General features: G+C 34.8%; 1 protein-coding gene and 1 pseudogene across 1 annotated transcript in view; one reads left to right on the forward strand and one right to left on the reverse strand.

The window, feature by feature from the left end:
* The window catches only part of LOC138328529 (suppressor of lurcher protein 1-like), a 144700-nt gene extending 139382 nt beyond the window's left edge, over positions 1–5318 (reverse strand). Inside the window, exons 1-2 of the mRNA XM_069275412.1 lie at positions 5303–5318; positions 1817–1873 (exon numbers count right to left, since the gene is read on the reverse strand). Of these exons, the coding sequence (XP_069131513.1) occupies positions 1817–1873; positions 5303–5318 (73 nt within the window). The remainder of the gene's footprint in view (positions 1–1816; positions 1874–5302) is intronic.
* An 8488-nt stretch (positions 5319–13806) lies between these two features.
* On the forward strand, positions 13807–19554 carry LOC138330178 (uncharacterized; annotated as a pseudogene).
* Positions 19555–27499: the final 7945 nt, after the last annotated feature.

Genomic DNA, 27499 nt, shown 5'->3' on the forward strand with positions numbered 1-27499 from the left:
ATGGTTTGACCTCTGTCACTTTAAAAACATGTCAGATTTTGAATTCAATCCTGTTCTACATACATCAAAATGTTTTCCTGAAATTGCCAACAATAAATTCACAAAGAATAGATATTAAATGTAAAAAGGCAACTTAGGCTTTGATAGAGGAAAACCAGAGTTCCCAGAGAAAAATACCAACCAATTTTAATGAAAGTACCTATAATAAAAATAAACTGTTTTTTCTTTGAATTGTAAAAATATTCAGCATATGAAAAACCAATTAAGGACTCAAGTCTTTTTTAAGTAGTAAAAAATATGACATTTACATAACAGTTAAGCTCACTTTAATTTTTTTCCAGCTATAACTAAAACCTGTGAAATGTCTAACTCATTTTCACTTTTATAAGGTACTTTAAACACAATTATTCAGTTGATAAGAAATATACAAAACCGGGAACTAAATTTTTCATCTAAATTGCTCTTTTTTTACAATCAATAATAGAACAGCCAAAAATGAAATACAAAATAGATTTCCCTTGTTGCTGTCACAATGTTAGAACAAGAGTACATTTCATACAAGTGCAAAAACCTAGATAGACAAATTAATGATTTTTAAGGAAAATATCAGAAGACAATCTCCATGGTAACCGGTTGCTATTGTGTGCTGATGAACCCTAGCTGGATAAAAAATGCGCCTGATTTGTGAGAGCAGTTTAGTGGATCTGGTGGGGTTGGATTCCGACTTTATTGTTCAAATTCTCTTTCTTCACAGAAAACAATGGGGCTATGACAGACTGACTTCCAGCACCAATATGTATGGTTGTGCCGATATATGATCAGATACAAACAGGACAAGAATGGTCAGCTTAAGACCAAATTTTAGAAATATTTTCCAATCAAATAGTATGTTTTTAACAGTTTCAGACCATTTATGTAATGAATTAATAAAAGAATATGGACATTTTTTATGACAATTATTTTGATTTAATGGCAAGTAATTAATACTAAGATAACAAATATATAATATCAGGATCATCTGGCCTGTATAAAATCTATATTAATGCTACAATGGACCTCTAAACACACCAACCACCAGGAATGTTGAGGACCTTCCATTACAGATATACATAGCCTGATTTAGATCTTGTAATACAGCCAAGATACCAAACAACTGGAGTGACCTCCCCTACAACATATTCCTCTATAATAGAAATTGATTTTTTTTTTCAAACAAGAGGGAAAATAAAAGTTTTGATAATGGAATATATTTGTCTTTATTAGCAATACTTATCTTTACAGAACGTATTAAATGATTGCATTTTGATTTAATTTTCAATATCTGCATTAATTTAAAACATTAAAAAACTTGTCTGAACACATAAACCTATCTAAATTAATTTAACCCTGATGTCCAATCAGATAATACTTTTCAAGAATTTAATGATTTGCTGGCACGTGAATGTTAATTTGTTAACATGTCAAAAACATATATGCTAGACTATTCTTTTGTGGTTAAAATAAAGTACAATTCATCCTAATGTAAGATTTTTAAAACGCATGCAGCTTATATAAGGATGAATTGCACTGAACCACAGGGAATCAGTAGTTGTTCTATACCTATTGTTATTATTTAATCTTAATTGTTAGTTTGAGTTATTTAGTAAGATTGTTAATTAAAACATCTAGAGTATTAGTATTTGAACTGATTTACCATATATTTTTTTCAAATATTATTAACAAATATATCAAACATTGTCTTTGTGAGACTATATAATCATGTTAAATAATTAGTTGATTATTAATTAACGAGTCACAGGCAGTTGTCTCCCTTTACCTCTGTGTTCAGTTACATATTTGCTTTCATACGAAAGACACTTGTCTCTAGCTGGTGCTAAAAAACAATGACACAGAAAAACAAAGAGATTATACAGTACAATGTATACCTCACCACATTACCTTATAACATAGTATTTATAAATAATGTATACCTCACCACATTACCTTATAATATAGTATTTATAAATACAGTCTTACAGTGAACACTTTTCATATGCTTGAAAGGACAAAATTATCACCACTAGCATCACATTTCTTCTATTACAGTGTTTTGAATCATTATCTCACTTTTTACATTTAAAAAAAAATATAAAATGAATTCTTTTCAAATTTTTTTTTAAAGATAAAAGTCAAAACAAATATACAAAGTTTTTGTGAAAATTGATTTATGAATCAAATAAAAGAAACAGAAAATTACATTCAATAAATGATAAAAATAATAATTGTCATTGCATGGATCAAACGATCACATCAGTTCTCGATGATTGGACTATAGAACTAAAATATCTTGGATGATTGGATGGAGTAGAGAACCCAAAGATTTTTGATAAGAACCCAAAAATTCATGATGATTGGACCAGAGAACCCAAAAATTCTTGATGTTTGGACCCAAGAACTTATAGACCCTTGATGATTGGACCCCAGAACCCAAAGACCCTTGATGATTGGACCAGAGAACTCGATGATTCTTGATTGGACCTGAGAACTCATAGACCCTTGATAATTGGACCAGAGAACCCAAAAATACTTGATGATTGGACCAGAGAACCCAAAGGTACTTGATGATTGGACCAGAAAACTCATAGACCCTTGATAATTGGACCAGAGAACCCAAAGACCCTTGATGATTGGACCAGAGAACCCAAAGACCTTTGATGATTGGACCGGAGAACCCCAAAATACTTGATAATTGATCAAGGAACTGAAGTCTATACTTGATTGGATTGAAAGATTAAAGTTTTGATAATGATTGGCTAGATAAACTTAATACTTATTCCTGATTGGCTATTGGTAAACTTAATAATCGCAACGTTGCTGATTGACTAAATAAACTTTATGTGCATATAATGATGGTTGGTTAATTAAATTCAATATATGTTGATAATTGGTAATACTGTGAGTACTCATCAAGGATTGGCTTGATAAATTTAATAGTTGCTGGTGACTGAACAAAGATCATCAAATTGAAAAATGATTTCTAGTCTAATATTGATTTTACAGGTCCACGAAGGAAAATATATCTATAACAGCTGATAGAAAACAACAGGTAAAACAGTTAATGTTGTGTTTTAATCATTTATTATTCACTAATCACAATATTTAGATGTTTCACTGTATCATTTATTGAAACAAAGGTCAATGATATCATCTATCATTTAACAATACTGTAGTCAAACTTTCGATAAAAGAAGTTTCCCTTGGGAAATCACAGTTTTCATGAAGTCGAAATTCATTTCCCTGAAAAGATTGAAAATGAATAATCAATCCTCCTATTGATTATCTATGAATAAATTGATTGGAAATTTTCATTGCATCAGATCAATGGCCGTTACACTATAGATCTTATTACAATATTTTAATGTGGCATCTCAGCAGAATAGCTAATAGGTTTCTAATTTACCACTTTAACCATTTTTATCAACGCGTGCATATATTACTTTGTATACTATACTTCACCAAGTAGACAATTCTGGGCATGCCCATTTGATAAGAAACAATATATTCAATGTTATTGAGATTCATTCAAATGTTTTGCAATTAATTGTATAAAATGCACGGTTGTCAGTAAGAGCCATTAAATGCCTTGATCACAAAATAATGTATTTGCAAATCTGTTTGGAATGATGAAGACATAAAATATGACGTACATGGACATAAGTTTGTTTACAGTGGAAAGAGAATTATTTTGTTTGCAAATTTTCTTTGATAGAATTTCTTTTTCAAGAAATTTTAATTTCAAAATTTCGTGTTACCACTTGAATCTCTTTGATAGATTCCTATATCTCTTAATGCTTATCTTTTTGAAATGCTGACAAATGATAATGGTGAGAAGTTTATATCCAAGCAATAGGTTGAGTCATGTAGACGAGAGACCTGAGTGAGTGATCAAAAGTTATTCAAGCAAGTCTTCACAAAGGACTTAATCTTTGGGTCATTTGCAGGAATTCTCATCATTAAGCCAAAAATATAATGTCTGTTTAGGGTTACATTGGCAAAAAAATAGGGTCAGTAGGTCGGGATTTTTTTTTTTTTTTTGTGGGTGTTTGTTTGTCTTTCACTCTAAAGTAATGGCTGGAACCGGAGTCTGAGATCGAAATCCCGACTTTAAATTTTTAGAAAAGTGGGAAAATAAATTAGGGTCGGGGGTAAAAAATTAGGGTTGGGGGTAAAAAATTAGGGTTGGTTGGGTAACCCTAAATAGACATTTTTTTTTGGCCTTACCATACATTGTAAGCCTCTTTTCTGTTTTTTTTTAAATTGTCACCAAAGAGGATAAATCAGTGATAATTTTAACACTAAAGATATGAGAGATACAATTAAGTGTATGGATCAGCATCGATGTTCTCATTAGCCAGTCAAAATCTATGAAAAATGACAGTGTGCAGTGTACAGTTTCATGGCTAAATACAGAACGGCAATTAATCTTCATTAGAATGCCTCAACTAATGATCTGTCAGTGCTTCAGCAGAAGATGTACACACAGTCTATCTCAATTAAAGAAACAATCCAAATCAAACTTTTTTATTGGCTGCCAAATCAATGAAACTCTTCTTTATAACAATACATGGGAACTCCTTAGTTTGAATAAAGTTTCTGAAATACGGTAAATGTCATTCGTTGTTGAACAAACTTGGTAGCCCTTCATCCATATATGGTTTGTAAATTTACGGATTTCGTAACTAGGCATTTATTATATCTTCATGAAATAAAAAATACAACCTGTCAGTTCAGTAGTGTGACAAAAAGCTCATTTTTATTGGCTGCCAAATCCAAGGATGAAGATGATGGAGTAGGATTTTCAATGTGACAAAAAGACAATTTGCCCTTTTTGGGCCCCCTCCCCTCACAATGTCCTTCCCAAACAACAAATTTGGGCCGTGGTAGCCAAGTGGTTAAAGTTGTTCTGAATTTCTACCACTAGATATATAAGTTTGATTAGTTTAACGTCCTATTAACAGCCAGGGTCATTTAAGGACGTGTCAGGTTTGTTGGTGGAGGAAAGCCGGAGTACCCGGAGAAAAACCACCGACCAGCGGTCAGTACCTGACAACTGCCCCGCATAGGATTCGAACTTGCGGCCCAGAGGTGGAGGGCATGTGGTTATATGTCGGTACATCTTAACCACTCGGCCACCGCGGCCCCAGATTATCTAAGTCTGGGGCAATTGGTGGCCAAGAGGTAGAATTGTACCGATATTTTACCACTATTCCTCCATTTTTGGCCTGCAATGGCCTAGTGGTTAAGGTGTCTAAAAACATCTTACCGCTATAGCCCTCCATATCTTTGGCGGGATTTTAAACCTAAGAGGGGCAATGTAATAAACATAGCAAGCTGACAATTCATTGAAGAACTTCAGAGTTTTTTTTACAAATTAAGATTTTGTTGATATGGAATTATTGTAATTATTCAAATTTTCGTCCCAGTGATTAAGCCATCCTAATCAAATTGTGGTGCTATTTTGAGTACCAAAGAGTTGTTATCGATTCTCTGGCCAATTAAGTGTATAAGAAATGCTGCTGCAAAGTTATTCATATTATTTTTAATTACCAGTTAGTAACTGAGAACAGTAAGTTAAAACCACACCAAGCTTCTGCTACTGTGGTTCTCCTGTATATCAAATGCATGAATGGATTTAAGATTGCAGCCTTTCCTTAATTCAGATTTTTTATTCAAGTTACACATTATTCAAATTCTTGGCAGTTTTGTTGAAATGCAGTAGCCATGAATTTGATACAACCTTCAGGCCATTGCTTCATATATCATTCAACAACTATTTTGTCAAATTGTCTGATGGGATATTTTTAGCAATGTTTGCTAAACTAAGAACAGGAAGAAAAGGAAGACATACCCTTTGATATCCTGGCAATTGTTTTGTCTCAATTTTGCAAAGGAAGGTTAACTTTTTAGATTAGGAAAAAAGAGAACATTTGTTCTATTGGCCCAATATCAAAAGAGAGGATACCTAATAGGTCTATAGGCCCAATATCAGAAGAAAGGTTATCTTCGGTCTATTCGTTGGCCCAATATCAGAAAAGAGGATACCTTTAGACTATTGGCAATTTATCAGAAGGGTAGCTTAGGCCTATTGGCCAAATATCAGAAAGAAACCTACCTTTGCTCTATTGGCTAAATACTAGAAGAAAGGATTACCGTTAGACTATTGGCCAAATATCAGAAAGAAACCTACCTTTGCTGTATTGGCTAAATACTAGAAGAAAGGATTACCGTTAGACTATTGGCCTAATACCAGAAAGAAACCTTCCTTTGCTCTATTGGCTGAATATTAAAAGAAAGGATTACCTTTAGACTATTGGCCAAATATCAGAAAGAAACCTACCTTTGCTCTATTGGCTAAATACTAGAAGAAAGGATTACCGTTAGACTATTGGCCAAATATCAGAAAGAAACCTACCTTTAGACTATTAGCCAGGAGAGAGAATACCTTTAGACTATTGGCCAAATATCATAAGGGTAGCTTAGCCTTTTTGGCAAAATATTAGAAGATGAGAAGCTTAGGTCTATTTGCCCAATATCAGTATGAAGGTTACCTTAGGTTTACTTGCCAAATGCCAAAATGAATGTAACTTGTGTCTTGGTGACCTCAATGTTATAAGGCCTTAAAATCTAGTGCCCTAATTTGGGAAAGAAGGTACCGGAGTACTGGTCCATCATATTAAGATATAAGTCTGTATCCTTGTTCACAAAATTACTGTAAATCCGTTTTCATTTCTTCCCCTTAGATGGTTCGCAATACAGTTTAATATTTGATTTTTAAAGAAACTTTAAAATAATTTCATACTCGTCCATTTTGAAATCAGTGTTTTTCTGGTTTTGGTAATTCGAGTTTCGGGATTGAAGAAAATTTGGAAACAGACAACATCGTTTTATATAAATGACAAATTATTAGCCGTCTGAAAAAATATCTTATATTAGTCACATATTAATATCATTAGAAATATTCTGCTATGAGTGTTTTTTTTTTTTTTTTTTTTTAAAGATGCTTCTGCATGCACTTAAATGAATATGCATCTCAAAGCACTTTGGAACTCCCAGTATGCAGATACTTTTCAAAAAAGATATCTGAGTTAAGACCTTCTGGTAATCCATCAACAGTAAAGTATGCTGGCGATCTGCCAGAAAATTAGGAAACTTGTCAGCTCCATTGTGATCAGGTTTCTACTAGCAGATATCAATATGCATGTGCAGTACAAACCATTTGCATTTTGAATCCCTCTTTTGATGTAAGAGTGTTTGATTCTTTCAAATACAAAGCTTTTCAATTTGAATGAGAATTAAAGGAGGGAATCCATATCCCTCTGACTGGAATTCAGTAAACGTATGGTAGATTAAAGATGACAAGATGTTAGAATGTGCAATGCATAGAGAATGCTGACCTAGGTTGGCCATGAACTCACAACCAAATATCAGAGGGTAGGTGGAAGACAGCAAGACACCTGAACCATTTTAGCCACCATAATCCTCACGATTTCTGATCGATCTAAGGCAACAAAAATTACTGGGACCATATAATTCACAAATTTGGTTGACCTTTGGCTATGGAAGGTTTCTGCAAAAATTTCAACAAATTTGGTTCAGTAGTTTTGGAGAAGAAGTCGACGATGACGGACAAAAGGCGATTAGAATAGGTCACTTGAGACTTCGTCTCAGGTGACCTAAAAAAAAAATTGAAAATCATGTCACCTATAGATAATTTGGCTTACAGTGCTATTAACGGGGTACATAATTTTATTTTTAGAAGATATGATTAATCAAAATACCTGTTAAAAGTCATCTTCTAATAACCTTAATATTTCCCAGTTACATAGTAATGCTAACATTATCCAAGAAAATACCAATTACAACGCAAGCCATAAATAGGTATTTATCAAATTTGATTAGTGTTTTTTGTTTAAATCCAATATTCTGCAATTATCTTTCTTCACAAACTCATTTGTACCATACCAACGCGTTTAGATGTGTGGAGAAAGCAAGTGCCATGTGCTAGCTCACAACATTACGACACCAACTTCTCATAAAGACTAATTTGCATTTGATGTTTCCATGTTTAAGCGGCTTTCACTTGGCATGAAATATACATGGCTTTGTCAATTAAAAATATATTAACTTCAGCAAATTATTTGTTTTCCATCTAGTTTATGCAAACAACGTAACTTTGAATGGCAATCTCTGTTTGAGTGAAACACATTTATGAAAAAAAAAATCCTTTGAGGTGATTTCAATTGTATCTAAATTCAATAAATTTACGAAAAGATTTATTAAAATTAGAGACATTTAAAATTTGATTTGAAATATAAGTCCATTAATCAATAATAGTAACAATTTAAGAGACAGGAAATTTCAATAGGAACAGATAAATCAAGGTCCTTAGAAATAGAGTTTGATTCCATTCTAACAGCTTGAATTCCTATACATGGAGATGGCCATTTTAAGACAGGTTTAAAACATGGAGGAAATTACAACACAGATCCAGTACCTATAGCAATTAAAAGCAAAATAAGATTTATTATGAGAGCTAGTCTACCTGGAACCTACTTGTTATGAAGAGCTTATAGCAGAATATTGAGCAAAATCTGGAGAGCTTATGGCACTGAATGTTATTAAGAAAACAATATATAGAGACTGTTAATGGTAGAATAAGGAATACTTTCTGGAGAGCTTAAATATAGCAGAATGTTGAACAAAATCTGGAGAGCTTATGGCACTGAATGTTATCAAGAAAACAATATATAGAGACTGTTAATGGTAGAATAAGGAATACTTTCTGGAGAGCTTATAGCAGAATGTTAAGCAAAATCTGGAGAGCTTATGGCACTGAATGTTATAAAGAAAACAATATATAGAGACCGTTAATGGTAGAATAAGGAATACTTTATGGAGAGCTTATAGCAGAATGAAGGACACAATCTTTGGAGCTTAAAGCAAAATGTAGGATACAATTTTGGGAGCTTATAGCAGAATGAAGGACACAATCTTGGGAGCTTATAGCAAAATGGGGGACATAATCTTGAGAGCTTATAGCAGAACGAAGGACACAATCTTAGGAGCTTATAGCAGAATGAAAGACACACTCTTGGGAGCTTAGAGCAGAATGAAGGAAACAATCTTAGGAGCTTATAGCAGAATGAAAGACACAATCTTGGGATCGAGCTTATAACAAAATGGGGGACATAATCTTGGGAGCTTATAGCAGAACGAAGGACACAATCTTAGGAGCTTATAGCAGAATGAAAGACACACTCTTGGGAGCTTAGAGCAGAATGAAGGAAACAATCTTTGGAGCTTATAGCAGAATGAAGGACACAATCTTGGAAGCTTACAGCAAAATGAAGGACACAATCTGGAGAGCTTATAGCAGAATGAAGGACACAATCTTGGGAGCTTATAGCAGAATGAAATTGAAGGACACAATCTTGGGATATTAAAGCAGAATGAAGGACACCATCTTGGGAGCTTATTGTAGAATATGGGTCACAACTAGTAGTCTCAGTGACCAAGTCTTCATGATGTCATTTGCATACGTTGTTGTGCAGGTACCACACAAAGATCGGATAGCCTAAATGAATAGGCTGGGTGAGACATTTGGGTCCCTGTCCAGACTCCTGATTTATGATTGCTAGGACAGGTATGTCACATAAGTAGACTTTTATATGAGAAGAGTGATCATTAGAGATATTTATCAGAGAAGCTTTACTCCCAAGGAAGAGGATAACAATGCCTGCAACCCTACATACTTATTAGTAGAAAACAATGTCAAGAGGATAAGACACAGCATTGAGGGACGGATAGCTATAGCCATTCAGGACATCAATCTGGTCACAGAGAGTAGGATAGAAATATGATAGACAATCTCGCTATGAGCCACTGGTTAGCTACCCCATAAGTCAGAATTATATTGTGAAATGAATAAAGCTCCCTAGGATTAGGATGAACGATGGCAATTGCATCGATGACCCAGATAGCCATTCAAGAATGACCTCATTTATCAGCCCCGCAGTATATCCAAGATTACCTGTGGGAGCAATATTTCCTGTTGAACTTTCCGTTTTTCTTTCTAGCAAAGTGTCTGGACTGAGTGGTATTCCATGAATTTGGTCTAATAGTTCCTTCTTTATGACAAAAGGACACAATTTAATTACACATATCCATCTCCATTTCTTCACAATGGACTGTTCCATTCACAGTATTTGAAAAGTCCAACTGTGTATTTAGGGGTGGGTGAGTGTTACACAGACCTGATCCGACAATTGTTTAATAAGAAATTGCAACAACATTTAGAATCTTGACAAATACATTAGGGAAAGATCTGTTGATAGCTAACCCCAAACCCCCAATCCCCTAGATAGAATTATATTTCCAATATTCGAATATCAATACTGGCAGCTCCTACATGGAAGAGCATTACTGAAACCAAAATATTCTCTATAGAAATTGACTTATAATAACAAAACATTCTCATTTAGAGATATCATACTTTAAAGTCCTCCAAGTCAATCCAGAAAATTGTGATATAAAGTCAGCAATATATTTGGCCATTCAAAATTTAAGAATTGCAGCTTTGCTTAATAATATTGCCATTATGATGTGGCAAGCCCCATAAGGTCAACACGTCAGTCATTTGTTTGAGCATATTGGGGTATTGTTCTCAGCAGCATTCATCCAGTTATGCCTGTAATGTATTGGCAGAGTGTGAACTATCAACAGGACATTCCCATGCTTCAAACATTACAGAATTTTTTTCCCATTTATGTGGTTGTCAACAAGAAATAGTCACTGATCAATCATCCCCACAACACAATTGAACTTGTATGAACCAATTTGCATGAATTTCAAATAAACCAAGTATAATTTATAGAAATTACATGATTAATAATTAACAAAATAATTAATCTGATGATTAATTTCCAAGATCCTAAAACTTCTGAATGCTGTCTTAATTTGTTAGTTAAATACCTTAAAGTTATACGGTTTAAAGTACAGCTCAATTTGCTGAGAAATGGACGAAGCAGGCAAACTTTGTCTAATCAAGAGTTATCGCAAAGTACTGCCATTTGTTATGTTGCATCATGGGAAAACAAAACTGTCTAAGTGATCTCCTCAAGTCACTTCCAAGTGAGTGTGATGAATGGTCTGAACAGGATAATGTTACACAGCGATGCTAAATGGCACATGTAGTAATGGAATAAAAGTGCAACAGAATATCTTTTCAATGGCAAATTCAAAATTGCAATTTGGTCAAAGGAGAAGGTACGTTAAGACTCGAATATGACCCCAAAATTGATTCTCCAGTAAAGAACAACATATTTTGCCATTTAACAGTTGAATACATTTGCTAACACATTACATCCTGAAAATATCCTGCATGTGCCAATTATGTTCACTATGACGTCATCAACATGCAGTTTCCAGCCATTTTTCACAAAAATCCTTGAAAAATCATACTTTTTGAGTGGTTTTCTCTAAAAATGAATGTGGCCGCCTTCATGGAGCAGAAAGAGATTTTCACACGTTGTGTATCAGGTATTTACGCATATCCATGCAAACTATAAAGTTGCTCCAAGGTGGCAGCCAAATCCATTTCAAGCCTTTTCTAACCTAAAGATAATGAATTTCTAGCAAAATTTGGCGAGAAGAGGAAAATTATCAATCTGATGACGTCATAGGTGGAGCACATCATGTACATGGTTATAAAAAGTTATGTTTTGATGAATGGCAAGTATGAGAGTATTTATTGATGTGAAATTGATGTGGATCAGAGTTAATATTTTTCGGCCTGAAAAATTAAGGCCAATTACTAGTCCTATCATATCTATTCCTTTTCGTTATCTGAAGCTTCTGAAAAATACATCTTGTACTAAAAAGAGATGACACAGATCTTCATCAAAACCAAAAATGGCTATCTGTTGACCCTCTTCATATATATATCAAAGTTATAATTAGCTTCGAGTGAAACACTAATTATTGGAAAATGGCTAAATATGACACCAAACTATGATATAAATTTTTTTATCAGACAAATAATGCCACCAATGACTAGTGAGCATAGACCTTAAGTCAATTGGTCTATTAATGATAGACTTTAATGAGTTAAGAGCATGACTTTTGTATACAAATTTGTGTTTCCATGTATTAAACATTGACAGTAGAACTTAAGGTAATAAAGATATTGTAAATCAGTTAAGATATTATCATATAGTTCATAATTATGACAACACTTATCTTTAGTAAGTAAGTTTTGAAAATATTACATAAAATGCTGACAAGCAAAGCGATAGCGCCGCTGCCAAATGAAAAGTCTCAAGACAATCTCCACTGAGACAGTGAATTATAAATGGCATTCGAGATGATGGAGTAGTGTGTTTGGTACAGTACATTTGCCTGTCTGCTGTATGACATTCTGAATTAGGAAATATGTTCTCTGATCCAATCATTTTAGCTAACTAGGTCATCACTATGGCAGCCATATTTGAAGAAGTTCTCTGATCTACCAATCATCTTAAGTTCCGACCATGATGTCTATATCATTTTGGGGCTCCTCTATCTGACCAAAAACTCTGCTTATCTAGAACCCTTAGGAGGTCTCTTTTTAAATTACCTGATCACAAAAAAAAATTCAAACTTTTCTGCTTCCGTAAAACATTTTGGACCTACTTTTATCACAACCAAAATAAATTTATAATGGTTTTGAAATATTGCACATATAAATTAAGACTTATGATACCAACTTAGGTCTTAATAAAGGCAAAATATACTGTTTACCTTTATTACTTTTATAAAAACAGGGTGGAATTGATAGCATTATCAACTAAAGCGAAGTTGACCATTTAGAACTCCTGGGAACCAGCAAATACGCATCTGTAAAATATAAATCCTAACTAATTCATAAGTATCACAAATTAAGGTCCACGCTTTTATATAAACAGGAATCCTGCTAAGGTATATAACAGGAACAGTGAGTAGAATAAGCGGAATTCGCCATTATTACAGGAATTAAGACGGAAATCAAGCGGACTTCAGCAGGAATATGAGGCGAATTATTTAAATGAGATAAGCAAGAATCCCACAAAATGATTCCGCAAAAAATCCGCCTTAGCTAGTGGAAAACATTCCGCCTTTGTCCATCGAAACATTCCGCCTTTGTCCATTGAAACATTCCGCCTTTGTCCGCCTAAACATTCCGCCTTTGTCCGTCTAAAGGTTCCGCCTTTGTCCGTCTAAACATTCCGCCTTAACATTCCACCTTTGTCCGTCTAAATATTCCGCCTTTGTCCGTCTAAACATTCCGCCTTTGTCCGTCTAAACATTCCGCCTTTGTCTGCCTAAACATTCCGCCTTTGTCAGCCTAAAAATTCCACCTTTGTCAGCCCAAAGTATTCTGTGACTTAAGTCTCAAAACTGTTACTAATAAAAGTAAAAATAATCAAAACAAAAACAAACAAGAAAGTCAATAAGCAGGATTTTTTATCAATAAACTTATAGAGTTTAAAAGTCAATATAGTCTTTTCACCACATATGGCTCTTAGCTGATTCATATAGAGTCCTGTATATAACAATATTATGGTCAATGAATTAATTGTCCATGATTTGTCCATGATATCTTCTACACATTGAAGATTTTTTCTTGGCATAACTAATCCTTCCTTTTGTTGAAGATAACTTTATTCACTTAACATTGTCTGAAATATAAAAGGAAAAAAAATTACATTCAATTACTTTTTCAAAAATCATTTATTCTTTTCCTTATAATTCACCCTTCCAGGTCGTTGCTAGCAACGCGGTTGTTATGAAAATCTAGCCAATCAGAGCGCGTGTTCGATTGTCCGCCATTACCTCCGACAACTTGTCGTACACTGTACTTCCTGCTTCACGCTGTATAACGTAAACAATAACGAAATATCTTGACTATTGGTAAGAATGGTGAAGACGTGTGCATGGGGGACATGTAACAACGATACCAGGTATCCGGAGAGGGTGGAGAATGTCCGTTTTATCCCATTTCCCAAACCAAAGACAAATTCAGCGAAGTGTTTGCGATGGATTAAGGCTTGTGGACGGCCCCATAATCAACTAAACGTGTCGAAAATTGATCGTCACAAGTTTGTATGTTCAAAGGTAAGAACAATAATGGTTTATTTAAGATGAAAGTTTTCAGTTCACGTAACGTTGTTTAATAGTTATATTTCAATGTCAGTCTACGGAAATACCGTTATGTACAGTACTTCCAGTGAATGCTGAATGGGTATTTCAGTAACGTTATACTCATTTGTTGTGACTGTCCCTGTAGAACCACAGGGCCTCGTTACTATTGATGAGATATATTAGTCCGCTAAACCTGCCTATATTATTAGTCTTTTTTTTTTTTTTTTTAATTTTTTTTGCCTAATAAATAGGTCTATATGGGCAAATTTTTTTTAAAAAAGCCTAATAATATAGGCAGGTTTAGCGGACTAGAGATATATAAGATAGGTCACGTCTTAGGCGTCTATTAGGCCCTGTGTATAAAACGATAAAGGGGTGGGTGGGGGTAATAAAAAGATCACTATTCAGCAAAGAATTTTACAATTTAATGTAGACAGAACGACAAAACGTTCTAGGCTACACCCAATATTAATGCTAACAGGTTAATTAAATACTGCTGTAATACCGATAAGCCGGGCCTATATTGTGCACTACATATTCGGGATATACTGTACCCATTTGAAACACATTTACTGAATATGCCCCCCCCACACACACACACACACACACACACACACACACACATACGATATGTGCACACACACCATCAAGAAATGTACAAGATTTACATTGCTGTACCCTGATATGTAATTACAAGCTGTGTAAAACGTCTGACTGTGTATGTCATGTATGTGTGAACATCATACACACACATATATATATATGCACATACGGGTACATTATATCAAGTATATCTAGAATTTGCTTCTATCTTAATACTCAAATAGCTACTTTACAGTAGATAGAGTTCTGTAATGTAAACCTATTTTCCAGTTTCACTCTAATGTTAATCTGTCTTTTTTATTATAGCATTTTGAAGGTGGTGATGGTCCATCACTGGATTTTCCTGATCCTCTGTCTGCAGATGGAAGCTCTGTACAAAGAAGCAGATCACATTGGCGACAACGTCAGCAGAGTAGGTTAGTAATTTGCACTGAATGTTAATGTTAATGTAAGCCTAACTTACAGAGCTGTAATATGTAGAAGTGACCAGACTAGGAATTGAACCAGGGTCGCCAGTACATGTAAGCCATGGTAGATTGTGCCAATATTATTTTGATTAACACTATCCCATTCCTTTTACACCATTATAGATAGACAGAGTCAGGAGTAACATGGTTTTTCAAGAAATTTATTCTGTATCTCTCTCATAATTATTTCAGCATTTCTTTAAATTACCCAGACCATTCTTAATTGAACTTTGAGAGACTGTTACACATATAAACAGATACTTAGAACATGGTTGCAAAATAAACTTCATTGTTTACCACCAATTTATAGCTGTGAATCATGTACATTTTTACATAATGAAGCAATAAATTATACATGCATTGACACAATTATTATATTATTACTCAGTGATTTTTGATTTTATAAATTATATAGTTTGACATACACATCAAAATTATGAATGATTAGTCGTTGAGTAAAAATACGTACATATTTCTATTTGCACCACCTTGCAAGACTGCAAGTTAATAATGTTATTCTAATTACTGGTGCGAGGTGAAGTATTTAAGTCTTAACTGAGGTGAAAAAGCTTTATCAGTTCTTAATATTACAACCTATTATAACAAATCATATCATTTATTTATCTATGTGATTCAGTTATACTCTTTTGGATTAAATACATAGTTTGTCTGATTTAAATAAAAAAAAAAAAAACGGTTGATGATTTACCTGGTAGCTAATGATACCTATCTTTTTTAGAAACAACCCTGACAACCCTGATCATAAGGATGAAGAGGTCGACATGCATATGGCTGCTGATCAGGATGTTCCATTACCATCACCATTGCAAAAACCTCATGAACAAGATATAGGTTCAGGTATGTACAGGTCCATTGTATAATACCACAGTAAGACACATTACAAATTACTAAAATACTATTTGAAATGATGTGTAGCAAGAAAATCAACTCATCTCACAAATAAATCTGTATATCCATATATAGACAGGATCTACTGATTAGATTTACCTATAAATTTGAACTATGAACTTGCATGTATATGTAACGCTTCATATATCCATAAGCTAGTGTCTAAATATGGTGAGCTTTATTTTCTAAGATATGGTAAAGCATGATATTTGTAGAACAATGAAAGTTGAAGTAAGAGTGATGTCATGAATGGAACATCAGCTGGAATTCTCTCAATATACAAATCTTTGGTGGTATACACTACAAGATCACACCATGGAGCACCTGTTACAAGAAGTTGTCCCTGTATTTGTACATAATACTGATGTTCCCTGTTCATTTTTATAACATTGTTATCATGAACAAGTACAAATTTTTTCACTTTGTTGCATGCTTCAATGATTGTCATCTGTCTTGCAACAAAGGGACATTTAATTTCCAGTATGCCACTCTCCCCTTTATCACAAACCTTACCATCAGGTGTGGCTGCAAGATAAGGAAATTCATTGTTGATGACTAATCCACATTCATGAACATGCAGGTTATTGGCTGACCCCATGCTTACATACCTTTCCCTTGCCATTTGTTCCCTACTACTACCATAATCAGTTGCCACAGAACTAAATGATTTGGTCTGAAACAAGTCTTTTAGCATAGCTTCAGTGGGACCTTTTTTCCTTTGCGTGATTTTGTGCATTTGAGATGCTGTTATTCTTTTTTCTCTAAGACGGTTCCAAAGGAAGCTGGCACTCTGGGGACGGGTTTCTTTCTCGATGTAGGGAGGGTTATCTACCCTTGATGGCTCTTTTAAATCATGATACCAAGGTGGTAATGGGACTTTGGAAGCTTTAGGGAAAACAGGATCTCCACAAGACATTGACTGACTGGTATTTAAAGATTGGACATTCTTCTGAGACTGAAAACAAACATAGAAAAGTCTTAATCAATAACTACAAATTCTGTTTTAATTTTTTTTTTTCTCTCAATTTCAGATACGTCTTTGCAGCTTCTGTCTGCCGCAGCTGAAATTAAAAGACTTAAAGAACAGCTACACCAGTATGAGGTCCTGTGCCAACACCGCTCCATCGTGGAACAGCAACAGAGTTTTACTACTGCAACTGCGTGTTCTATACCTGATAGCTGTGAAACTTCTTGTAGGACACCACTAACTGTGAACAGTATTATTAATGAGGAGTCTCGTGTTGAAGGTTTACTCGAATACTATACAGGCTTTAAACATTCTACATTTCAAAATCTGCTTCAGTTTTTAACTACCCAAGGTCCACAACATCAAAATAATAGAAAAGAGATAGTGAATATGGGACTTGATAATCAACTTCTGTTAACATTGATGAGACTTCGTCACAATTTTGGTCTAAAAGACCTTGCATACAGATTTTCCATCTCAGTGCAGGCTGTGAGTGAACTATTTCTAACATGGATTGATCATATGTATGTTAGCCTTGGCTCTATTCCTATCTGGCCTCATCGGAATGACATTGTTACGAACATGCCGTCTAAATACAAGGAAGAATTTCCAAGGTCTATTGCAATTATTGATTGTACAGAGTTGAAAAACTCAGAAACCATCTTCTTTAAAACTACAGTCACAAATGTATTCGGATTATAAATCTTCTACTACACTGAAAGCTCTTGTAGCATGTGACCCAATGGGCAACTTGATTTTTGTAAGTGAACTTTTCACTGGATCCATGTCGGACAAGGAAATAACTGCAAAGAGTGGATTTTATGCCCTACTGCAACAACTTCTTGATGCAAACTTTATTGAAAAGGGTGATGCCATTATGGCAGATAAGGGATTTACTATTACTGAGGAACTTAATAATCTTGGTTTAAACCTTAACATTCCTCCATTTGTTTCATCAGGATGTCAGTTAACTTCATCTAATGTCAACATCACTCAAACTATTGCACAACACCGAATTCATGTTGAGAGAGCCATCCGCAGAATAAGGACCTTTAATATAATCTCTGACTTGATTCCAACAAGTATATTTGGATCCATCAATAAAGTATGGACTGTTTGTAGTTTACTCACACTGTGGCAAAACCCAGTTTTGAAGTATAAGTAGAAATATAACTACAGATGTTGTTTTAATGTAATACTTTGAATAACTCTGTCTTTTACTGTTATTCAAAACTTATATTAAGTAGTACATGTATGCATAACTTAAATTGCTTTAAAAGTCATAAGAAGTAAATTAACATACTATGTACATACCTGGTAAGACAGTACTGATCCAAGTAACACAGGGACAGGGTTGCAGGATACAACTGGTGTTGCTTCTAAATTCAGATTTGATATTGGCGCACCCTTTACACTTTTCAGGATTTGTTTGTGTTGTTCAGTAAGTTTCAAAAACCTGTGTTAATGGTTACAACATTGTATTTTTGAAGATCACATCTATTGCAATGAAGTGCCAACAATTTTGCTTATTTCATAAAATCATAATAGAGAGAAGTTTACATTGTAAATTTATTATGATTTTGTTCATAATGCTATGTGTAGCTAATTCAAAATAGTGGTTAACTGATATTTAATGTCACTTAAAGATCTTAAATAATACTATATTTAAAATTAATTTAGGTTAGATGGGAATTATTGTCTTGTACCTGTCAGATTTGACAACTTGTGGGATGATAGGCGATTTCTTATGAGTTTCTTTGGCTTTTACAACCACTACCTGGTTGACTGACACAGGCTTGATTTTATTTCCCCGAGGAATATGCCATGTCTGTGGTATGCTTGTGCATGCTTGTTCAGCGGGAACTTCAGTAATTCCGAGAAGTTTCAGTTGTTGAATACTCTTGACAAGCCCCACTATATGGGAACATCTCCCTCCAGATCTATAATGTATTGTTATGTCACATTCTTATAAACATTGTTAATTGTTACTTAGTTAGAATATAAGATCCAGACTTTGATCTTAATACATATTTACTAGAAGACATTTGGTATTAAAACTTTAAAATAATTTGTTCAGAAATTTTACAAACTACTGTACACATTTAAATATCAATTTATCATCATCAATTTATCTGATAACAAGATCACACTTTATTACATAGTTAATGTAGGTTTACCTGATAAGATCATTTATAATACAGTATGGTTGATATATTGCAGTGTTGCCTTGGTAATAATGAATATAAGCTTTAGTTTTAGTAAAAAAAAACAAATTGAAACTGTGAACAAACTGTTGAATAAATATGTAAATTGAACGGTTGCACTTTAGAAAAGCAGGCATGTACATGTTTATTCATGGCAATAGGTGCTATTTTAGAGCACCTGTTCACTAATAAAGTGTCAAGTCCTTTATCTGTATGATTTGTTGTCATCATTTTACACATAAAAAGTACATATAATTTTAAGTCGATAGGGTATACACATGTGTTAATGTGTGAAATGTATAAATATGAAGAGACGGAAGAAAACAAACAGTTTTAACTAGGTTGGAAACTTTTAAATTCTGTGTGTGGACATCTGCAACCAATGAAATATCCAGTGACTCGTGATCATGATTATAGAGATGGAAGGTCAGATAAACATGACATGAGGATTCTTCAAACTCTCATGGTACTAGCTGTAGCCTTCTGTACAGTACTTGTTAACAATGTTCATGATATACAGTAGGGGAATATATATTAGGCCTACTGTACAGTACAGCATGTATAGGTGTCTTCTTGATCATCTGTACTAGTAAGTTATAAACAAGGCATGTGAAGAAAGCCTCTACAGTAAATAAGAGTAATTTTTCTTCAAGTTGAATATGTTTCTGTCAATAATGTTATGTTTTGTAGCAAAGTGCTGAAGTATTTTTGTCTAAACCAAACCAAACAAAGTCTCAAACGAAGAGGAAGAAAAAAGTAATGAATGTTCGTACGTGATGACAACAAGATAAACTAATGAAACACTGTTTTATTGAAACAGAAACAACAACAAATGAACATGCTAGATATTTACCCAGCAGTGCAAGAACAGTATGAGTCCTCAATGCGCTTTTTGGCCAAACAAATACACAAATTGAGAAGATGTGGTTTTTCTCCTTTCCTCATACTGCGGTAACAACGAGCCCCAACGGTGATTTCAGATGCATTTTTTGACACTTTCATATTGTGAATATATCCTTCTTTAAAATAAATAGTGCCCTTGGTCAGACATTTTTCAGAAAATGAAACATTTGGAAAGTATTCCATACAAAAATCATCGGGAATTTCCGTAAAAGAAACAGTGTTTGAAACCGCGGCCGCCATCGTTTAAGTTGCCCGCGCGGTGTTTGTTTACATTCGTTGTCGGAGTATGTGGTCACGTGATTTCGGTTGCCACTTGGAGGCGTGGCCTGGAAGGGTGAATTATACATTAGGCAAATTGATTTGTTTAAATTATTAAAGTCCCCCTGTAATCAATTAGTCCGTAAAGTCCCCTTGTAATCAATTAGTCCATCAAGTCCCCCTGTAATCAATTAGTCCAGTAAGTCCCCCTGTAATCACAATTAGTTCCATTGAGACCCCATGTAATCAATTAGTCCAGTAAGTCCCCTGTAATCAATTATTGTCCATTATAAGTTCCCCCTGTAATCAATTATACTGTCCATTAAGTCCCCCTGTAATCAATTAGTCCTGTTAAGTCCCCCTATGTAAATCAATTAGTCCATCAAGTCCCCCTGTAATCAATTAGTTCATTAAGACCCCCCTGTAATCAATTAGTCGATTACGTCCCCCTGTAATCAATTAGTCCAGTAAGTCCCCCTGTAATCAATTAGTCCATCAAGTCCCCCTGTAAGTCAATTTAGTCCAATCAAGTCCCCCCTGTAATCCAATTTGTCCATTAAGTCCCCTGTAAACAATTTGTCCATTAAGTCCCCCTGTTATCGAAATGTCCATTAAGTCCCTCCTGTAATCAATTAGATTCCCATTAAGTCCCCCTGTAATCAATTAGTCCATTAAGTCCCCTGTAATCAATTAGTCCATCAAGTCCCCTGTAATCGATTAGTCCATCCAAGTCCCCCTGTAATCATTTAGTCCATTAAGGCTCCCATAGTAATCAATTAGTCCATCTCAGAGTCCCCCTGTAATCAATTAGTCGATTTAAGTCCATACTGTAATCAATTAGTCACGTCCATCAAGTCCCCCGATGTGTAATCAATTAGATCCATCAAGGTCCCCCTGTAATCAATTAGTCCTTTCAAGTCCCCCCTGTAATCAATTAGTCCATCAAAGAGTCCCCCAGGTGTAATGACATTTATTGTCCCCCATCAAAGTATCCCCCGTGAATCAATTAGTCCATTAAGTCCCCCTGTAATCAATTACTTGTCCATTAAGTCCCCCTGTAATCAAGATTAGTCCATTAAGTCCCCCTGATGTATCATAAGATGTTTCCATTCAAGTCCCCCGTGAAATGAATTAGTCCAGTAAGTGCCAACCTGTAATCAATTAGTCCATTAAGTCCCCCTGTAAATCAATTAGTCCATCAAGTCCCCCCTGTTAATCAATTAGGTCCATCAAGTCCCCACTGTAATCAATAGATTGTCCAGTAAGAGTCCCCCCATGTATTTCGTAATCAATTAGTCCATCAAGTCCCACTGTGAATTCAATTTTAGTTCCCCATTAACTCCCCCTGTTAATCCAAGTTAGGTAGTCCCAATAAGTCCCCCCTGTTATCAAATAATTCCAGTAATGTCCCCCTGTAATCAATTAGTCCATCAAGTTCCCCCCTGTAATCAATATATTGTCCATTAAGTCCCCCTGTAATCAATTAGTCCATTAAGTCCCCCTGTAATCAATTAGTCCAGTCAAGTCCCCCTGTAATCAAATTAGTCCATTCAAGTCCCCCCATGTAAATCCATTAAGTGTCCCATTAAGTCCCCCCTGTAATCAATAAGTCCAGTAAGTCCCCCTGTAATCAAATAGTCCATTGAGTCCCCCCATGTCATCAATTAGTCCATCAAGTTTCCCCCTGTAATCAATTAGGTCCATTAAGTCTCCCCTGTAATCGAAATATTCCATCAAGTCCCCCTGTAATCAATTAGTCCATCAAGTCCCCCTGTAATCAATGAATCCCATTAAGTTTCCCCCTGTAATCAATAAGTCCAGTAAGCTCCCGCCTGTAAATCAATTAGTCCATCAAGTCCCCCTGTAATCAATGAATCCATCAAGTCCCCCTGTAATCAATGAATCCAGTAAGTCCCCCATTAATCAATGAATCCAGTAAGTCCTTCCTTAACAATTAATCCATCTAAGTCCCCCCTTGTAATCTAAGAAACCAGTAAGTTCCCCCTGTAATCAATTAGTCCCATCATAGTCCCCACCTGTAATCAATTCGTCCATCAAGTTCCCCTGTAATCAATTAGTCCAGTAAGTCCCCCTGTAATCAATTAATCCATAAGTCCCCCTGTAATCAATTAATCCAGTAAGACCCCCTGTAATCAATTAGTCCAGTAAGTCCCCTTGTAATCAATTAGTCCATTTAAGTCCCCCCTGTAATCAATGAGTCCATTAAGCTTCCCCCTGTAATCAATTAAGTCCATTAGTCCCCCTGTAAATCAATTAATCCAGTAAGTCCCCCTGTAATCAATTAATCCAGTCAAGCTCCCCCCCCTGTAATCAATGTAGTCCCCAGTAAGTCCCACTGTAAATCAATTAGTCCAGAAAGTCCCCATGTAATCAATAATTCCAGTAAGTCCCCTTCTGTAATCAATTAATCCAGTCAAGTACCCCCCTGTTAATCCAATTTATAATCATTATAAGTCCCCCTGTAATCAATTAATCCAGTAAGTCCTCCCTGTAATCAATTAGTCCAAGTAAGTCCCCCCTGTAATCAATTAGTCCAGTAATTCCCCCCATGTAAGTCAATTAGTCCATTAAGTCCCCCTGTAATCAATTAGTCCCGTAAGTCCACTTGTAATCAATTAGTCCAGTAAGTCCCACCTTGTAATCAATTAGTCCAGTAAGTCCCCTTGTAATCAATTAGTCCATTAAGTCCCCTTGTAATCAATTAGTCCAGTTAGGTCCCACCTGTAATCAATTAATCCAGTAAAGTCCCCCCTGTAATCACAATTAATCCAGTAAGTCCCCCTGTAATCAATTAGTCGCAGTAAGTCCCCCTGTAAATTCCCCAATTATATATCCATTAAGTCCCCCTGTAATCAATTAATCCAGTAAGTCCCCCTTGTAATCAATTAAATCCAGTAAGTCCCCAAGTAATCAATTATTCCATTTAAGTCACCACTTGTAATCTATTAGTCCATTTAATTCCCCTGTAATCAATTAGTCCAGTAAGTCCCCCTTGTAATCAATTAGTCCCATTAAGTCCCCCTGTCAATTCAATTAGTCCCATTAAGGTTCCCCCTGTAATCAATTATTGTCCATTAAGTCCCCCTGTAATCAATTATTGTCAATTATGTCCCCCTGTAATTCTAATTAATCCAGTCAAGGCCCTTGCTAATCAATTAGTCCTATCAAGTCCACTCTGTATTCATTTAGGACATTAAAGTGCCCCCTCGTAATCAATGAGTCCAGTAAGGACCCCTCGTAATCGAATTAGTCCAGAAAGCTCCCCTGTAATCAATTAGTACCATCAAGTCCCCCTGTAGATCAATTTAGTCCAGTAAGTCCCCCTGTAATCAATTAGTCCATTAACGTCCCACTGTAAATCAATTAGGACATTAAAAGTCCCCCTGTAATCAATTAGTCCCATCAAGTCCCCCTGAAAACGATTATCCAGTTCAAGTCCACCTGTAATCATATTTGTGCCCATCAAGTCCCCCTGTTTATTCAATTATTCCATCAAGTCCCCTTTAAATCAATTTAGGACACTCAAGTCCCCCTGTAAATCAATCTAGTCCTATTAAGTCCACCGGTAATCAATTAGTGGACATTCAGTCACCTGTAATCAATTAGTCATATTAAGTCACCCTGTAATCAATTAGGACATATAAGTCCCCTGTAACAATTAGTCCATTAAGTATCCCTGTAATCAATTAGTCATCATGTCCCCTGTAAATCAATTAGTACATTTAAGTCCCCCTGTATCAATTAGTCCATTAAGTTCTCCATGTAATCAATTAGTTTACATCAAAGTCCACCGTAATCAATTGTCCATTAGTCCCCCTGTAATCAATTAGTCCATTCAAGTCCCCCTGTAATCAATAGTCCTATTAAGTCCCTGTAATCAATTAGTCAGTAAGTTCCCATTGTAATCAAATTAGTTCCATCAAGTCCCCCTGTAATCAATTAGGACATTAAGTCCCCCTGTAATCAATTAGTCCATTAAGTCCCCCTGTAATCAATTAGTCCATTAAGTCCCCCTGTAATCAATTAGTCCATCAAGTCCCCCTGTAATCAATTAGTCCATTAAGTTGTTCAATTAGTCCATCTAAGTCACCTCAATCAAGGTGATTAAGTTGTTTCAATTAGTCCATCAATATAATCAATTATAAATAATAAGTCCCCCTGTAATCAATTACATCCATTAAAATTAATCAATAGGACATTAACCCCCTGTATATTGAATATAGTTTGATTAAGTCCCCCTGTAATCAATTAAATTTGTCTTCAATAACGTCCCCCTGTTGTAATCAATATAGGGCATTAAGTCCCCTGTAATCAATCATAAAAATGGTATTAATATAAAATAATTTCTTAAGTCCCCCTGTAATCAAAAAGTCCATCAAAAGTCCCCCTGTAATCAATTAGCGACATTAAAATAATCAATTAGTCCATTAAGTCCCCCTGTAATCAATTAAAGTCATAAGTCCCCTGTAATCAATTAACATTAAGTCCCCCTGTAATCAATTAGTCCACCCATTGAAGTCCCCCTGTAATCAATTAGGGTCATTAAGTCAACCTGTAATCAATTAGTCCATAAGTCCCCCTGAAAACAATTAGTCCATTAAAATCCCCTGTACTTCAATTAGTCTTTCCCCCTGTAATCAATTAGTCCATTAAGTCCCCCTGTAATGAATTAGTCCATTTAAGTCCCCATAAGAATTTTTTACCCTGTAATCAATTAGTCACAACACGTCCACCCTACACCATGAAACCACACTCATCACACAGCACATAATTTTGTCCATCAAGTGACACCAACAACAAACAACAATACACAACACAACACCACACAAAATCACAGCCACAGATAAATGTAACAATTAGTTCAATACAAAAACTACATGTATTCATACCCACAAAAAACCTTGTAAACACAGTCACACATCCCAACAAAAACAATTAAAATTAAGTACACAACATCACCACTAACATAATCACAATACCAACGCATCAAGCGTCACTAAACATTTTTAACATTACACAACACACAACACAAGTAATTAACTAACAACAACACGTAAACAGTCACAACAAAACAATCATCCAGTAAATATATACATAAGGACCATTAGTCCACCAAGGTACATGAAATGGACAAGTCATTAACGCATTCAAACATCCTCAACAATCAACACAACAACACACACAACACAACATGACATCACAATCAATTAACCATGATAACTTAAATACAAAAACCTGAATAATTAGTATCAGTCACAACAATACAAGTCAACACAACATCACAAACATAAGCAACAATTAATACATTGATATCACAAAAAACATTTTCAATCAACAATTGTAAAAAATTACAGTCCCCCTGAACATTAGTCCAAAGGTAATTTAACAACAAACAATAACACAACACAACACAAAATGACACGGTCACACACAGCAATTATCCATTACAACTACACACAAACACACCAATAACACACAACACAATAACATTTCACAACCAACATTTAAAACAAGTTCCCACACAAAAACACAACAACATCAATGTCACACAACAATCAATTTTTACATTAACAAACAACACACAAAGTCCACAACCACAAATACAACACTGTAGTTGTCATACAACAACACAACACAACCATACGCAGAACAAACAAATGTCATTAAGTCAGATATAATCTCTGAATAGCAGAATATTCCCCCTGTACAAACAATGTAATCCCCCTAATAATCAATTATTCAATAATCACTGGGTCAATTACCAAAACTTCGAAAATAATCATAAAAAGACATAAGTCCGTGTGATTGTTTGCCAAGGTCATAATGTCTTACACATTAGTTCAACATTTGAAAAAATACTGCTGTTATAATTGTATACTAGATCACTTTCAATTTCCCAACGGTCATGTTCAATTATTAACGGCATATTTGGCCATTGTTTTGTCAACGTTGAAAACTGTAGTCCGATTCTAGTCAATTTTCAATTTTAAGGAGGTCCATTTTCAAACGAATACATATTCAGCTATAAGTGTAATCAATTTATACCTAACGTCATGCGCAACACCCACCAAATCATCCGTAGTAAACAAAAAACATGTCACCGTAGTTTTGAATTAGTCAAAATGTTTCCGCCAAAATTTGTCCATTTCAACTGTAAAAATAAAATGTACGAAAGGAAAGGCAAGGAGCAGTCAATTGACTCAAGTAATAAACAATTAGGACATTACAACGTAATGGATTAGTGTTAATAATCCCTTGTTGTATAGTGAATTAGGCTATAGAACAGTTGTAATTATTGAGCAAGGGTAATGGACCGGACTATTGTATTGTAATCAATGTAGGATAAACTACCCCCTGTAAGGGTAATGTAGGGTCAGACTGAATTAATGAGTAGTTGTATTAGTATTAGGTCCTGTATTTTTGTCATTAGTTAATGTATAGTAATTTGTAGTTATTAATGTTTCATATTGTATCCAGTGGTCATGTATGGTCACATGATTTTGTATTGTTCAATGTCGGGTGAGATATGTATTAGGTAACCCTGGGGGTAGAATATTGTATGGTAATGTAGGGTGGGGCCTCTTTAGGGGTAATGTTGCCCTGTAATTAGGATTATAAAATGTACCGTTGTAATGCATGTACATGTAGAATGTATATTGCTAGTAGCATTATGTAAGCTAAGATATTGTATTAATTAAATCTATAAATATCCAATGCATGGTCAATTCATACAGTAATGTAGGGTGAATATTTATTAGGGTAATTAGGGTTGAGTAAATTTTTTTCTGTAATGTTAGGGTGAGATCATTGTATTGGGTAATGTAGGGTGAGATATTGTATTAGGTAATGTAGGGTGATGATATATTATATACATATGTACATGTAGGTTTTAGATATTGTATTAGGGTAATGTAGGGTGATATTGTATTAGTCAAGGACACATACAGTATTATTTAATGTAAGGGTAATAA

This window comes from Argopecten irradians, chromosome 1, assembly GCF_041381155.1.
Source record: "Argopecten irradians isolate NY chromosome 1, Ai_NY, whole genome shotgun sequence".
NCBI lineage: Eukaryota > Metazoa > Mollusca > Bivalvia > Pectinida > Pectinidae > Argopecten > Argopecten irradians.